Below are 14,153 nucleotides of genomic sequence, written 5' to 3'. Positions count from 1 at the left end.
ACAAGATTTGGCGATTAAAGCAGCTGATGCGTGGAAAGAGTACAAAAATGGTTACATATCCTGGAAATGAAATGTGCTCTGAACTGAGCCTGTTCTGAAATAATGCAGCTCCTACGCCCTGGTGTAACTGGATTTGTCCTAGTCAAGACACTGACCATGTATTTTCACTGTAGTTGGATGTACTGCTGGACAGATACACTGCCCCGGCAGAAGCTACTCCTTTTCCTGTTTAAAATCTTGTCTCATTTGCAGTAATTCCAAATTTTACTGAAAGCAATCTCAATTTTTTAAAATTTTGAATTTATTTTAGATTGTTCTAAGAACAACAACAAAAGTACTGCATTTTAACTGGACACTGTAGCAATATTCCGGTATGGAAAATTAGCTGAGTAGCTGAGATGATATGCAATTTGGTGCTGTGTGTATATTTTGGGTTTTACCTAGTGGAACTAAAACATTAAGATAGTACTTGGTGTAACAAAATAGAGGTTAGTTTACTTGAATTTGTCAGAAAGTAAAGCATGTATATATATTTGGGGAAAACATTTTTAATTTAATTTGCTTAAATTTTTGTTTTCTTGTATGTATGTTTTTGGAAACGTTTTAAGAGAAGAGAGAGATCCTTTTGAATTATTTTTCTTGTGCTGGAACCAGAGATGTGCTAGTGGGAGAAACACTGGCAGCAGTGCTCTGCCATGAACTGTTTTGCCAAAGATATGTGATCTTGTTCAGGTGGTCACACACTTGTTTGTGCAAGCTCACAACCTGTGTAGAGATGGCAATACACCCTGTGCTACAATGCATCCTGAAAGGTTGTGCAGGGGATTGTACAACCCCCTGTACAGGAGTACATCTTGTGAATTTGTTTATTTTACCAGTGGGTGTGCAAATGAAGCCCTTCCATTGGAGTTCTTGTCTTTATTTTCTCTGCTCATCTTTTTTAAATTACTTTTTTTTTGCTTTTGAAATAGTATATTTTTAAGTGTCCACACAATTTTTAAAATGTGGAGCCTATGCTCCAGTTATATCAAACTTCAACAAATCAGGAATAACTCTGAAGGTACACTTTTTATATGAGGCCATATGATGATTTGTACTCTATTTTGTTGTGTTTATCATACTGTGGTAAACAATATCATATGGCAACTCTTATTTCCCATTTCAACTTATACATGCCTTGTTGAATTCCTGTTCAAATGAGGTTATAGTGATTTTCTTTCTCTGTTGATTTAATACATGAATGTGAACAGATTTACAGTTAATAGTGCAGAAGCAAACAAATGATATATAAGATGTATCTCTTCTGAGTTAAGCTAGACTGAATCTGTGGAAAGATGGTCCAAACTAGGAAAAATGTCTCACCCTATCACACTGGAGTGAGGTGACTCTCTGCTTATACTATAGGCTGCCACTGCAAGAATAAAATGTAAATCAATAGTCAAAACAGAATAAAACTAAACAGAGCAAAAGTTTTCTTTCTGCAGGTCTACCCAGTTGTTATTATGTGCCATCAGGTCACTTCTGACTTTTGGTGACCCTAAAATAAAGTTCTCAAGGTATGTGAGATGTTCAAGGAGTGATATGCCATGCCCTTCTCCTCATAGGTTCCATGGAGAAGCAAGAATTTGAATGCCATCCTGGCTTTCCTGTTGGGTATTAAAATGGTTCTTCCACTTGAGAGATACACTCTGTTGCAATACTCTCCCAGTATCACAGACAGCCAATTTGATGACTGCTATGAGCCTCAGCAACAACAGTGCTGAACACTGGTTTTGATGGAGCGGAAGTCTGTCAAATCAGTGGCCTTTTTTTCTTTCCCAACACAACCAGAAATAGAGAATTACATTTTAATAATGAAGGCACATGTAGCCCTAAAACAAAGTCCATGCCCCTCCAAAAAAAAGAAAAATAGAAAAGTATGCAGGTTTTGAAGGCCACACATCTTTTTTTCAGTAAAGTAAGCAATGGGATATAGAAAAGAAGTATGTTTGACCTTAAGGCCATGTGGTCTGCATGATGTTTTGAGGTGTAATGGAGACTCAGAGACTCTTTAGTTGGTGGAAATACACAGCAACCAGGCTGTCGTTTTTTTAGGCAGACATCCTGTTGTAAGATCTTTGGAGCAAGAGAAATGCTGGCAGCCTGGAAAGCATTTCTGTAGGCTCATTAGAATGGCTTGGCCTTGCTCCGTGATGGTTTGATGGTGTGTCACAAAGAATGTATGATGCAAGAGCCTCTCTTGGGCTACCAAGCATGTTTTCTGTCTTATATCTCATGAGAGCAAACTAATGCATGTTTACACTGTTGTGAGGCTTCAGAATCAGACAGTTTACAATCTGCAGCCAAACCATGCCTTCTTCCTTCTGCTGAACTGGTCATTTGATCAGTTGCATGGCTGAAGTAGAAGAAAACCATTGCGTATGGTCAATGAAACATTCTTTACATGAAGAAGGTAGTTCTAGAAGTCCCCTGAACTAGAATGATAAGTCAAGCTCCCTAGTGAACAGAGGTGAAATATTTTGCCAACACTCAGTAACACTTTTGTCTCTCATTTCTGTCTTTTTCTTCCTGCCTCTGTTTGCAGTTGGCCACGAGCTAGGTTTGGTAGTAGATCATGGTGCATGGCATGGCACAATTTTTCTTGGTGGTAGCAGATTTTAGAGAAGTCCCTATATTCTAGTTTGGCAGTATAATAATTTGCAAAATACAATGGAACACCTTTCTATATTACTTCAATTAGAGGACTAAATCCAATGTAGAACTAATGAAAGCAACCCAATTAAAATACAGTAAATTGAAATTGTTAGCTGCAACTGAAGTACAGTACATCTCATTAAGTAGTACAGGATTTAGCCCAGAAGAGTTTAAAATCTCAATGTCACAGACATTTCTAAAATTTATTTAATAATTTTTTCAGAGGAACACTGTGCACCTAGAATTATTTAGGTTTGTTGGAGCAAAATCATAAAGTTATTGTAACTTAGTGTTGTGATCCTACAAAACTCTTCAGGGTTTGTGCTATACCTCCTTAAGTCCACTTGGTGGCATGGAGCACATTTTTTATTTGTGCTTATGACTTAATAGTGATTTATGTCTATGAATGTTAAGGCAGGAAGCAGTGCACTATATATAAATTAATTTTATACTAAGTTTCCATTTTTGTCTTTAAGCTTGAAATGTTTACCTTTTCTCCTCCTCCTCCTCCTATGCTTTATTTTTAAACACAGGGAACAATTCAGGCAGCATATACGGACGTGATGTCGCATTGTTTTGAGCAGGAGGCATTTAAGCACATGCTTAAGTCTCCTTTGGAATAAATGGGACTCACCGTGCTTTAATTCTGGTTGGAAGATTTTTGTGTTGCTTTTTCTTTACAAATAAATGTGACGTTGTCACAGTTTCTATAGCCTAGCTTGTATATAATGTAGAATTAACAAAGCTATTGTGTTAATGGGAGAAGACCCACACAGAGAGATTCTACTGAGCCTGTTTCTTCCCCACACTGTGCCACATTTTTAGCGGAGTTGTGAGTCTATTTCGTTAGGCATAAACAATGCTTCATAAATGAAGTGGAAGCTGTAATCTATTTCTCTTTGATATTAACATTTTAATATTAATATTTTTGTATAAAAAATGTACCGGTTTTAGGTTTAATGTAAGCCTGAGTGTAGCAAGCTTGTTTCCCCTTGTCTTAAATCTTCCTTTGCTTTTCATTATTGTATGCAATAAATAAATAAAATGAATATAAATCTTTCCTGAATGGGAAAAAAAAACTGTTTTTCAACACGTTTGGTAACCATTAGCAGAACTTCAGGTCATCATGATGGTGGTTACAATTTTTTTGAGTATTGACTTTGAATGATATGGTACAGTGCAAGAATAAGCATTGTATTTAATTTAAATAGACCAAATGGGTGTAGAGAATTTACAAGAGTCAATAAGAATGGCACATTCTAACAGAGGTAAGTGTGCTTAATCCATTGATCTTTGTGTACTTAAGCATACTGAACTTCTGCATTTGTTTGTGACCTGGGCTCATCGTTGTTTGATTTTTGTCCTTTGTAAATATTTTCTCATCTCAGTTCTTTATGAAAGTTGATGATACCATACTATATTGTTGCATTTCTGGATAATATTTCTTTACCATTAGTAGTCTTAAACCCTATGACATTGTGTTTCTTCTGGCCTGTGAATGAGAAGTTCAACTATTTGCACATTAAACTAAGCAGATTATCATCTACTTGGTTCCTTTAGTCTTAAATCAACTTTGAATTGTAGTGCATTGAACTTTATTAAAAAAATCAGGTATGTTTCTTGTATATCTGTACTATAATGGTTGTGTTTTCTTTAAAATCACAGTTTATACTTCTGTGGATTTCAAAATTTTAACACATTCTGTTTTAAACAGTTTGATGGGATTCCTATTATTCTCCTTGTACGTTTGTTTTTACATTACTAGTTTTGGTGAAGAGGTTTTCATTTTTCTTGTCTGATTGCTTTATTATTTACATGCAATTGCTATGAATAAAAGTTACTTGATGGAATAATGTTATTTTTGCTTGCTTTTTACACAACAAACATGTTGAATGAAATAAAATAGATTCATTTCAGTTGCACTTGCAGGTCTTAATTATGTACCATCAGACTGATTCCAACTTGTAGCAATCCTCCCAGGTTTTCTATGATGGAAAGGACCACAGTTCCAACCTCTGCTCAACCACGATGCTTATTTTATGACAGTTTCTCTCTTACCCTGCATATGCACGTACCCCACGAACCAAAGTCTCTAGAGGAAGGATGGAAGAAAGATTTAATGAAAACATGACTATATGAACTACTGAGATGTCTGTTCAGAGTTAGGAAGGAAGGAAAGAAAGTTGTAGGATAATAACCAATGAAGCTGTGTGTAATACACTCAAAGACATATGCTGGGAATGAGGGGAACAGCTACTGGAGACAAAGCCTTCACATATCACAATAGAATGGGGATGTATCCAGTCCAGTTGAGTACAACCAAGCCTTAATGAGAATAATGATATGCGCTAAAGTGGGTTACTAGGAGAAATGGGGGAAAAGTAAGAGAGGAAGAACCACTCTCTTTTAGTCTCCAGGCAAATATATTAAATTTGGTTTCCCAAGCAAAGTTTCTTCTTATAAAAATGAAAAAGCAAAGACCCACAGGAGATTATATTACTGTAAAGACACTTTTGAGACTTTCAGCCTATGGCCACTGCCATTTCTCCATACAAAAAAAAAATTTTAGGAGCTATAACTCCCAAAGATTCGAATCCCATATGAAAACCCCAAAATCAAACTTCTGTGTAATGAATACCATTCTAGCTATAACTAGGTTTGTCCTATTAAAACATCCCTATAACGATTGATTGTTGAACCGAATTAATTTTTGCATTATTTCAGAACGTAAGAAAGACAGCCTATGGATCTCATGATCATTAGTACCGGAGTATAGTTAACTTTGCTGTTATAAGATTTAATTATAAACAGGCCCTAGTGGCACCAAGAAATACAGAGCATTGAAATTTAACAGATATGATAGCCTATATAGTAGCTTTGGCTCCAGAGTTAGGCTTACAGAACTGGGGCAGCTGAAGTAAAACATGCTGCCCTCCCCAATGCTACACAGAGGCTCAGGGAACCCTTAATGGGGGTTGGTTTGGTTTGAAAATGAAAAGCTATAAAACAGCTGTTGAGCTGAGTTGGGGGAGTACCAGTTGTCCGATTATGATCATTTTTAGATAACCTATGAATTTAAAATACAGTATTTGCTCTACCAAATGGGTTGCTTTAAAAGAAACACCAAGCTTCAGGAAGTGCTTGGTTAGAGTTGAGCTGAAGTAATTTGAATGGCTTCTGCAGAAACAACAATAGCTACAAGTTCCAGAATGATGGGTACTATACTAAGAGCAACATAGAGAAGGGGGAAGTGGTGGTGATTAAAATAAAGCCACCTTTATTTTTGTCTTGCAGGATGACATTTCAGAGTAGATATATATCGTTTATAAAACAAATGTGCATAGTAGACTAATCAACACAATGCACTTTTGTTTCATTCAGAAATGAAAGGGCAACCTAAATTATGATGGGCTTTTTCAGAGAAGGGGGTTCCTTGTTTTACTTTTATTTACCATTCATACCCAAAAAAAAGAGAGAGAAAGGTTTAAAAATGTTATTTATTTCCATTTTTACACAACCAGAGGTATGATTTAAGGTATTTTAAAATAAATACATGTCAGCTATAAATCTTAGCTGCTTCCAAATACTAGTATTCCCTTACCAGTGGCTCTTTGAATCTGTTTCTGTGTGCTCAGTTTAGGCAGATTGGACACAAGGTGGAGCTGGTGACAGGTTTAGGCAGAACTTAATACAAGATGGAGCTGAAAAATAAAACGCCTACATGTGAAGGTTATTTCACATGATCTATTACTGGCAACCTGAAATTCCAACACTGAGACAAGGCTTCTCAGCATGGTTATTTGTGGCAGGCATGCCTACCTTTGAAATCACAATGACAGGCAAAGAAAACGAAACCAGGGTAAGCTCTGTTAGCAAACTTTATAGCACCTACGTGGTGAAAAAACAACAACAACAAATGATCATAACTTATTTTTACAAAGATAAGGGACATCACAGCAACATTGTGTCATTCTCTCAGATGTTGTAAAACTGTAGAAACGGGGTAAGGTTTAAGACTAGTGTCTTGAAAGAAACACTTTCCGAACCCACCCACCCACCCAAAAGGGACAGCTGCCTTTCACCACAATAAGAAAAGGCCATCTGGTATCACTTTATCAGCACCGTTTAAAAAAAAAAATAACAATAAAAAAATCTGGTTGCCGTGTATTGTTTTGTGCAAGTTGAAGAAGGGAACAACCAGTTCGCCGGAGGTCTGTCAAGCCTTTGATATTGTCCTTGCTGTTTTTCCAAGATGCTTCTCCTCTGCTGTTTCTTCTCTGTTTGTTAAAAAAAATCCCCGCATGCAGCATCTTGTTTCCAATGGTTCCTTAACTCTCTGTCCTGTTCATGGCCCTTTCACATTCTTGCCCTCTCGCAGTCCAGCTTGCATTGTGCAGGCAGAAGGCTCACAATATCCAGGAGGGCCTGGAGGACCAGGAGGGCCTGGGACGCCAGGTAGACCAGCTGTGCCAGGTGGGCCTTGGATGCCATCTCGTCCATCGGTGCCATAGCTGGGCTTGCCTGGTTCTCCTGCACAGATGGAGAGAGGGTACATGAGGCATGAGAGATCAGCATGGACAATTACAGTCACCACTTTTCCGAGGGACAATTAATGGGCTTTACATTCCATGAGCTGTCAATTTGGAAAGGACTTATGGAGAGCCTAAAAAGGCTTTCAAGGCTAGTGAGAGGTTGAAGGAGTGGTTTATTTTAACTCACTTCCTAAGAAAATAATACAAGTCACAGGAAAAGAAATATACATACACAGGTTTTTGATTGTGCAATCTTCCTGCAAGATGTTGGGCAGAGTTTTTTCTTATCCCTAGTTCTTCACTGAATAAAAGTGTGGTTATTAAAGTACTGTATTCACATGTCTCCATCCATCTATGTCAGACAGGCACTCACTCGCCGTGTCAGAAGCAGAGTTTCTTCTCAGATCTATTAGTTGATCCAATAATCTTTAACTGGAGATGCTCATAACCAAACATGGAACTTCTGCATAGAAATTATGTGCAGGATAACAGAAATATAACTTTTTTCATGGAGAAACCTTTGAGCCAAAGTTGGAGACTGCAAAATTCTAATAATCAATTATATGCTATCAAATAAATTCTAACCTAGGGCAACCCTTTCCAGGGTTTTCTGAATAAGTACTCAGGAGTGGTTTACTATACCCTTCTTCAAGGGTGGGGTGGAGCTGAGACTGTGCAGATTGCCCAAGGCTACACAGGCTGGTTCTTCAGCTGGGAAGCACAGCGGGGAATTGAACTCCCAAACTCTGGATCCACAGCCAGATATCTCACAGAGCTCTTTAACCAGCATAGTTCGAACAGGAATGGGAAAAGACATTTTGTTGATAATCACATGGTAATCAACGTCCTGCTATTTATGGAGAAAGGAAATTGCTCAGAAGTTATAAGAACTCAAATATTTTACATTGTGTCCATGTGCACATATTTTTTTCTGGAACTGTTTACAGAAATATAGGTAATCCACAGTAACGCAGTCCTTAGAAATTAAGGTCAGGCTAACTTTGGAGATGGCAAATTTTGCCCCACTATGACCATTAGGGGGCACTTGTGCTTCATTTATAACTAAAGACTGTACTGTCTCCTATTGGTGTGCTTTTCTCGTCCTGTGCCAAATGAGATTTGATGGATTTGCAAATCACCACACAAGACACATATTCAGGTGCTAAGTTAGAAAAACCACTTGCTGTTTTTAATTTTTAGTCATCGAGTACTTGCTTCCCTGGTCACATACTCTTGTGCCATCCCATGCAATGGCATTAGTACTGGGTCTGTTGAACATGATTCCAGTAATTTTCTGCTGTGGTTTCTTGACTTGCAGCCCAGCTTTTATTGACAATTGTCAGTGTTGCCTCTACGGTTCTGAAGATGTAAGAAGCTTGGGAGCAAAAAGGAAGCTTGGACACTGCCATAGAGGTGCTAGCAATAATTTGGAAGTCCAGCAGGCCATCTTAAATGGAGGAGAAACCTAATTTGAAGGATGCAGCAGCAGCAGCAGAAAAGGGAAAGAAACTGGAGTACTGTGGAGATGACATGGTCAAAATATATAATACGTAAAACCGGGAATGTTTTGTTCTGAAGCCTTTCCTTCCAAGGAATCACCTCTCCTTGCAAGTTGGTTGGTTCATAAGTGCCCTAGAGGCAGTAGCCAATATTTACCTGGGAGTCCTATTGAGCCTGGTAGGCCTTTGGGCCCTTGACCAGGGAGTCCTCTGTCCCCCTTTTCGCCTGTGTCACCTAAAACAAGTGAACGAAGCATATTGGTTAGTTTGGACTGGAATTGTTCATTTAAAACACTTATATACCGATCTTCATCCTTTAGGATTTCAGAAGTATCTATACTAGTATCACCGTATAAGACACAGTAATACGAATACGAGACGCTGATGTTGGGAAAGTGCGAAGGCAAGAGGAGAAGGGGATGACAGAGGACGAGATGGATGGACAGTGTCATCGAAGCTACCAACATGAATTTGACCCAGCTCCGGGAGGCAGTGGAAGACAGGAGGGCCTGGCATGCTTTGTTCCATGCGGTCACGATGAGTTGAACATGACTAAACGACTAAACAACAACAACAACATGAAAACAAGGCCTTAAAAGGATTCTGTAACATTACAAGAAATTAAGAACCACCTTTTTAATCTAGCAATGGAAATAATATAGTATCAGTCCTAGGAGAGGCTCTTGAGGGAATCTCATCTTAATTCCCCAGAGTCTAGAACCCTCTCCCATCAGCATTCCCAGTTTCCCAGCCTGCCATCTCATATCAATCCATATCGAAATTGTTCTGCTCCCAGGGCCTTTTAAAATCAATTGGCACAAGGAAGTGATCGACAACTCAGAGGGATGACACAGAAGCACAGCTGATCCGAGATCTCCTTCACATGAAAATCCACAAGGCTAAGACTCACCATGGTTCAGTGGCAGCTATGTATGTCCATCGTTTCAGGTATATTTTTCCCAGTAGCTGCATAGAGGCTAGTTCACTACCACAATTTCTCTCCATAATTGTTTATGTGCATGATCAGATGGAAGTGTTTACTCCATGCCAATTATTCCAAGATTAAAGCATAATTTACATTGCTGCAGTGCCATCTTCTAGACACAGGACTTCATCATTCTGCATCTAGCTTTTCATTTCCCATCGTTTTCTCTCCCTCTCACCTCCCATTTGCTTTCTCCAAAGCAGTTGCTGCATACTGAGAATCATGTCTGCCAGGGCATTGAATACTGTAAAACCCAGTGGCTTCTGCTCACTGTCTGGTAAGCATAAAATAGGCTATTTGGAATGTTATCATGCATCGCTAATAGTAATAGATGAATTAGGCTTGTTCTGAAACTGCTGACTGGCACTATGCCATGATGCCAACCAGGGAAGCTATGCTCAGCCAAACCAGAGCATCTTCTGTCTAGGTTTTGAGCATGTTGGAAGTCTGGGTGCGAGATCAAACGGGGGTCTCCATGCTATTCTCAGAGCCTCCTCTCTCCCCCCAGCCCCCAGTGTCTACATTGTCCTAAATTTGCTTTGGGCACCATTCATGATTCCTTATCTCTCTTACAATTTCTTTCCTTAAACCAAGAAATGGCTTCTTAAAGGCTGGTTGTACCACAGCCTTGTTCAAGGTAGTTAAGGCAGCAATACGTCAAGGAGGTATAGTTCAAGGAGGGATTCTTGAACCCACACAACGAATCCCTTCTGGCTTGGAGCAAGAAGCAAAAAAAAAATACAGGTGGTCATTCAGGCCCCTCAAAGCACTTGGTTTACTTCCACAGACTGCATCAGGTGAAGCTAATCTCATGCAAGTGGACTAGAATGTGTTCCAGAGGTCTGTGCAGCAGCTGCCCCGACAATGGCATCAAGGTCAGTACAAACATAACTATGTAAACCTCAACATGCCTCTTAACGCTGTCCCAGTTTACATTACGTTCTGTCTGTTCTAATATATTAAATATATATTATATATTTGTAATCTATAACAAATTTTTCGTCCATTGCAAAAGCTCTGCTGGACACCCACCCAACACAGAAATGGTGCCATACAAGTAATATCTCTTCTTGGCTACCATTACTGCCACAAAGCAGGTACAATAATGTGGCTTTTACTTGAATTCAGCCACAGTCCCTATGAAACTTATGCCACCAACTTTGTAGTTGTCCCCTGGTTCACTTTGTCACTCTCATTTAACCATGCATTAAATGGTGCAGAGGTGAACCTTCTTAATGGCTCCACCATCCCTGCAGAAATAGGTGTCCAGTAAACATTGCCACAAAATGGTCTACTCATGACAATACAGTCAGAGGGCCTTTGACCTTTCATTCCAGATTTCAACCTCCTCCTCAGATGAAAATATCAGCACCAGTGCCTCCATTAATACTATGTCGGCCCACTGATGCATTAAGACAGCTACTGTACGTGGGTTGTTGTGGCTGGGCCCTGTAGTCCCAAGCTGTCTCATGAGAGCAGTCCAAGTCTGAAGGGTGAAATCCCTCCAGACTATCCTCTTGGGATTTTCCTACGCAATTCCCAAGATCACCTCAGTCACCACAGGTAAGGAGACATATGGGCAGCTGGGCAACTGGTATGCTAGCAGAAGCCACCGTTTGGCTGTATGGTCTATTATCAGCTGCTCTAAATATTTAACCAGTGATAAAGAGCTCATGTTAGTTCACTGTTTTATACTTTCCAAGGGCGAATGCAGAGGCCCACGTGGGTACCAAAAAGTCCAGAGAGTTCTAGTAGACCCAGGTGTGCATACCATCTCCACCTCCGAAGAAACCACAATGGGAGGAAAACATCAGCAGAGGGCAAAGCTCTCAGTGGTAGTCCTTTGTACTGCTGGCACCTAGCCCCCATGTATCCCTGTCAGACAGGAGGCACAAAACAATTTGGATTGACCTCTGGTGATGTAGGCCCGAGACCCTTTGCCTCGCCTACATCACTGCACTAACCTCAGATCAAACCGTGCTATGTTTGGACGGGGAAAAGTTTTGGATCTGCAAAACTGGAAGTTCTTCTGTCCCCCGAGAATCACAAATTTTCCCAAGTCTTGCCATGCCAAGGCTCCTTGATGAGACCTCCTCCTACATCAGCAAGAAGTCTAGCTTCCTGCAAACATGAGACTCACTCTCCTCCATTTCGCTCTGTGTTTTATTTTTCACATATTCTTCTGCACAGGAAACCATCACATTCTCTATACCTTAATGTCCTTTCCAGGTGAATCCCACGCAAGAAAGAAGCCATTCTGCACAGGAATTGTAACAATTCTGCACAGCTTGCCATTTCTTCCAGGAAAATGAATGAACATGAAATGTCTTTTAAAATCCCAGAAAATTTCCTGTGAGATTTCTCTGAAAATAATAACAATCTTGTGCTGAGAAATCTCACTGTGAAGAGAAAAGTGCTTTTCCAACTTCACTTGCTCTTTGAGAAAGAAGCTGCAAAATTCACATCCTTAACACAAACATAAATCATTTGCAAAATTATGCAGCCTTGAAGCAAACATATTAATTTCCCTCTCCTGTGGACACCAATCTTCCACTCTCTTACTGTGATCCCACCAGGGCATAGGAAAAAGTGGTTTTTCTCTTCCCCTAAGGGCATGGAAGACTTTGTCTTTACTTTACAAGAGAAAAATCCCAGATCCCAGCCCAAGGCAGCTTATGAACCATACTTATAGCCAAAACAAGGTAGACAGCTAAGGAAAATCTTGCATGTCATATTGCCATCAAGCATTTCGCATCAACTTGTAAGTATGAAACCTTGTTGTTGCAATCAAAAATAAAATATGGCTTTGAAATGAAACCCCTTTGCCAGCAGTGATTTGATTTCTCTTTCATTTATTTTTGGCATTTTATCATATTTTTGAAAGGCAAAAAAAAGATTTTTTTAAAAAAATATGTCGTTATTTCCTTCCCTTATTGATAGATCAAAAGGAAATAAAAATGAGACAGTCAAATCAGTGGCAGACCTCCAATGTAATAGTAATATTGAAAAGTTTGATTTCCTATCCCCTTTACCCTATGCCAGAAGGGAATACATGGCTCTCCAGATGTTATCTGCTATCAGGAATGACAGCAGGCAGACTGTACACTGATCACATCTGGAGGACCAGCCACTGCCCACCACCTCGTAGCACATTTGTGTTGCTAGTCTGAATCCTGCCACAAGGAATGTTGCTCATTTTACCAGCAGTGGTAACCAACCTATCTACTGAAACTAGTGCTTGGCCAGACAATGCAAGTAATCAATTCTTGTTGAGGCGCACAGATAGTGACGCTCCACCCACCCCATATAGCCTAAAACCATAATGGTAGTTAACATGATCTTTTGCATGGCAGCCTTTATATTCAACGGGAAACTGAGCTCCAGTCTGGTTGGAAAAGATATGCAAGGATGCTGGGGGAGGAGGAGAAATACTGAATAAAGAGAATGAGATGTGTTATGAAACATAACAAGGAGAAGGATATAGTTCTGCTGCAGAGGTTATTAGATGTAATACGAATTCCATATGTAGAAGTATTGCATCCTTAAGAGAAAAAGACTGTCTATCTAACATGAGCTTGCTTCAATCTGCAATTGTCTTTTAGCTTGCTTATGATTTAGGGTGCATGCTACTCTAATGTGTTGGCGTGCACCTGAAAATCGAAGTGAAGACTGGTTAACTGCTAATGAGAAGTCTCAGTATTTACACTCTTTGCCTTGTGCAGGCATAACTACACAATAGGATTTGCCCAGTATGTACAAATGCTGCTCCAATTATGTTCTTGCCATGAGAGTCCAAGAGTAAACTTTTGAAGTTATGAAGTACTAGCTAACCTTTGCATTAGAAAAATCATTCCTTAAATTATAAAAACAACCAGCTGAAACCAAGCCTTTTAAAAAACATAGGTCTGTGCCTTTTACTTAAAGAACAGAGGAGCAGAGAAGAAACTCCATGTTAGCTGGGAATGCAAAATTTTGGAACATTGCCCTATCCCAAAGTATTTGGACATCACCCTGAATCAAAGCCTGACCTACAAAAACATTGTCTAAACACCAAACAGAAAGTTGCTGCCAGAAATAACATACTTAGGAAACTGGCTGGGTCAGATTGAGTACACATACACAAACAATAAAAACAACAGCTTTGTCCCTGTGCTACTCCACAGCAGAATATGCTAGTGCCACGTAGTATAAATCAGCACATGCCAAACAAATGGATATAGCTCTTACTGAATTCTGCAGAATTATTACTGGGTATCTGAAACCTATCCCCATTGAAAAGACTGTTATTTGGTTGACCATGCCGCTCCAGAAGTATGTTGAGAGGAGCTACCACATAGTAAACAAAATAAGGTAATACAGCACCAAACCCACTCAGTTCATGAACACAAATCCCAAAGTTAAAATCAAGGAAAAGTTTTCTGCATAGCTTTCAAGCACTGAATA

The 14,153-nt window shown here is 39.4% G+C and overlaps 1 protein-coding gene across 1 annotated transcript in view; it reads right to left on the bottom strand.

Moving 5' to 3' along the window:
* Nucleotides 1–6,824: 6,824 nt before the first annotated feature.
* Nucleotides 6,825–14,153, bottom strand: part of COL9A1 (collagen type IX alpha 1 chain) — a 100,992-nt gene continuing 93,663 nt past the window's right edge. Inside the window, exons 34-35 of the mRNA XM_078386115.1 lie at nucleotides 8,883–8,960; nucleotides 6,825–7,224 (exon numbers count right to left, since the gene is read on the bottom strand). Of these exons, the coding sequence (XP_078242241.1) occupies nucleotides 7,040–7,224; nucleotides 8,883–8,960 (263 nt within the window). The 3' untranslated portion in view covers nucleotides 6,825–7,039. The remainder of the gene's footprint in view (nucleotides 7,225–8,882; nucleotides 8,961–14,153) is intronic.

This window comes from Pogona vitticeps, chromosome 1 (genome assembly GCF_051106095.1).
Source record: "Pogona vitticeps strain Pit_001003342236 chromosome 1, PviZW2.1, whole genome shotgun sequence".
NCBI lineage: Eukaryota > Metazoa > Chordata > Lepidosauria > Squamata > Agamidae > Pogona > Pogona vitticeps.
This window is presented reverse-complemented; position numbering and strand designations above follow the sequence as displayed.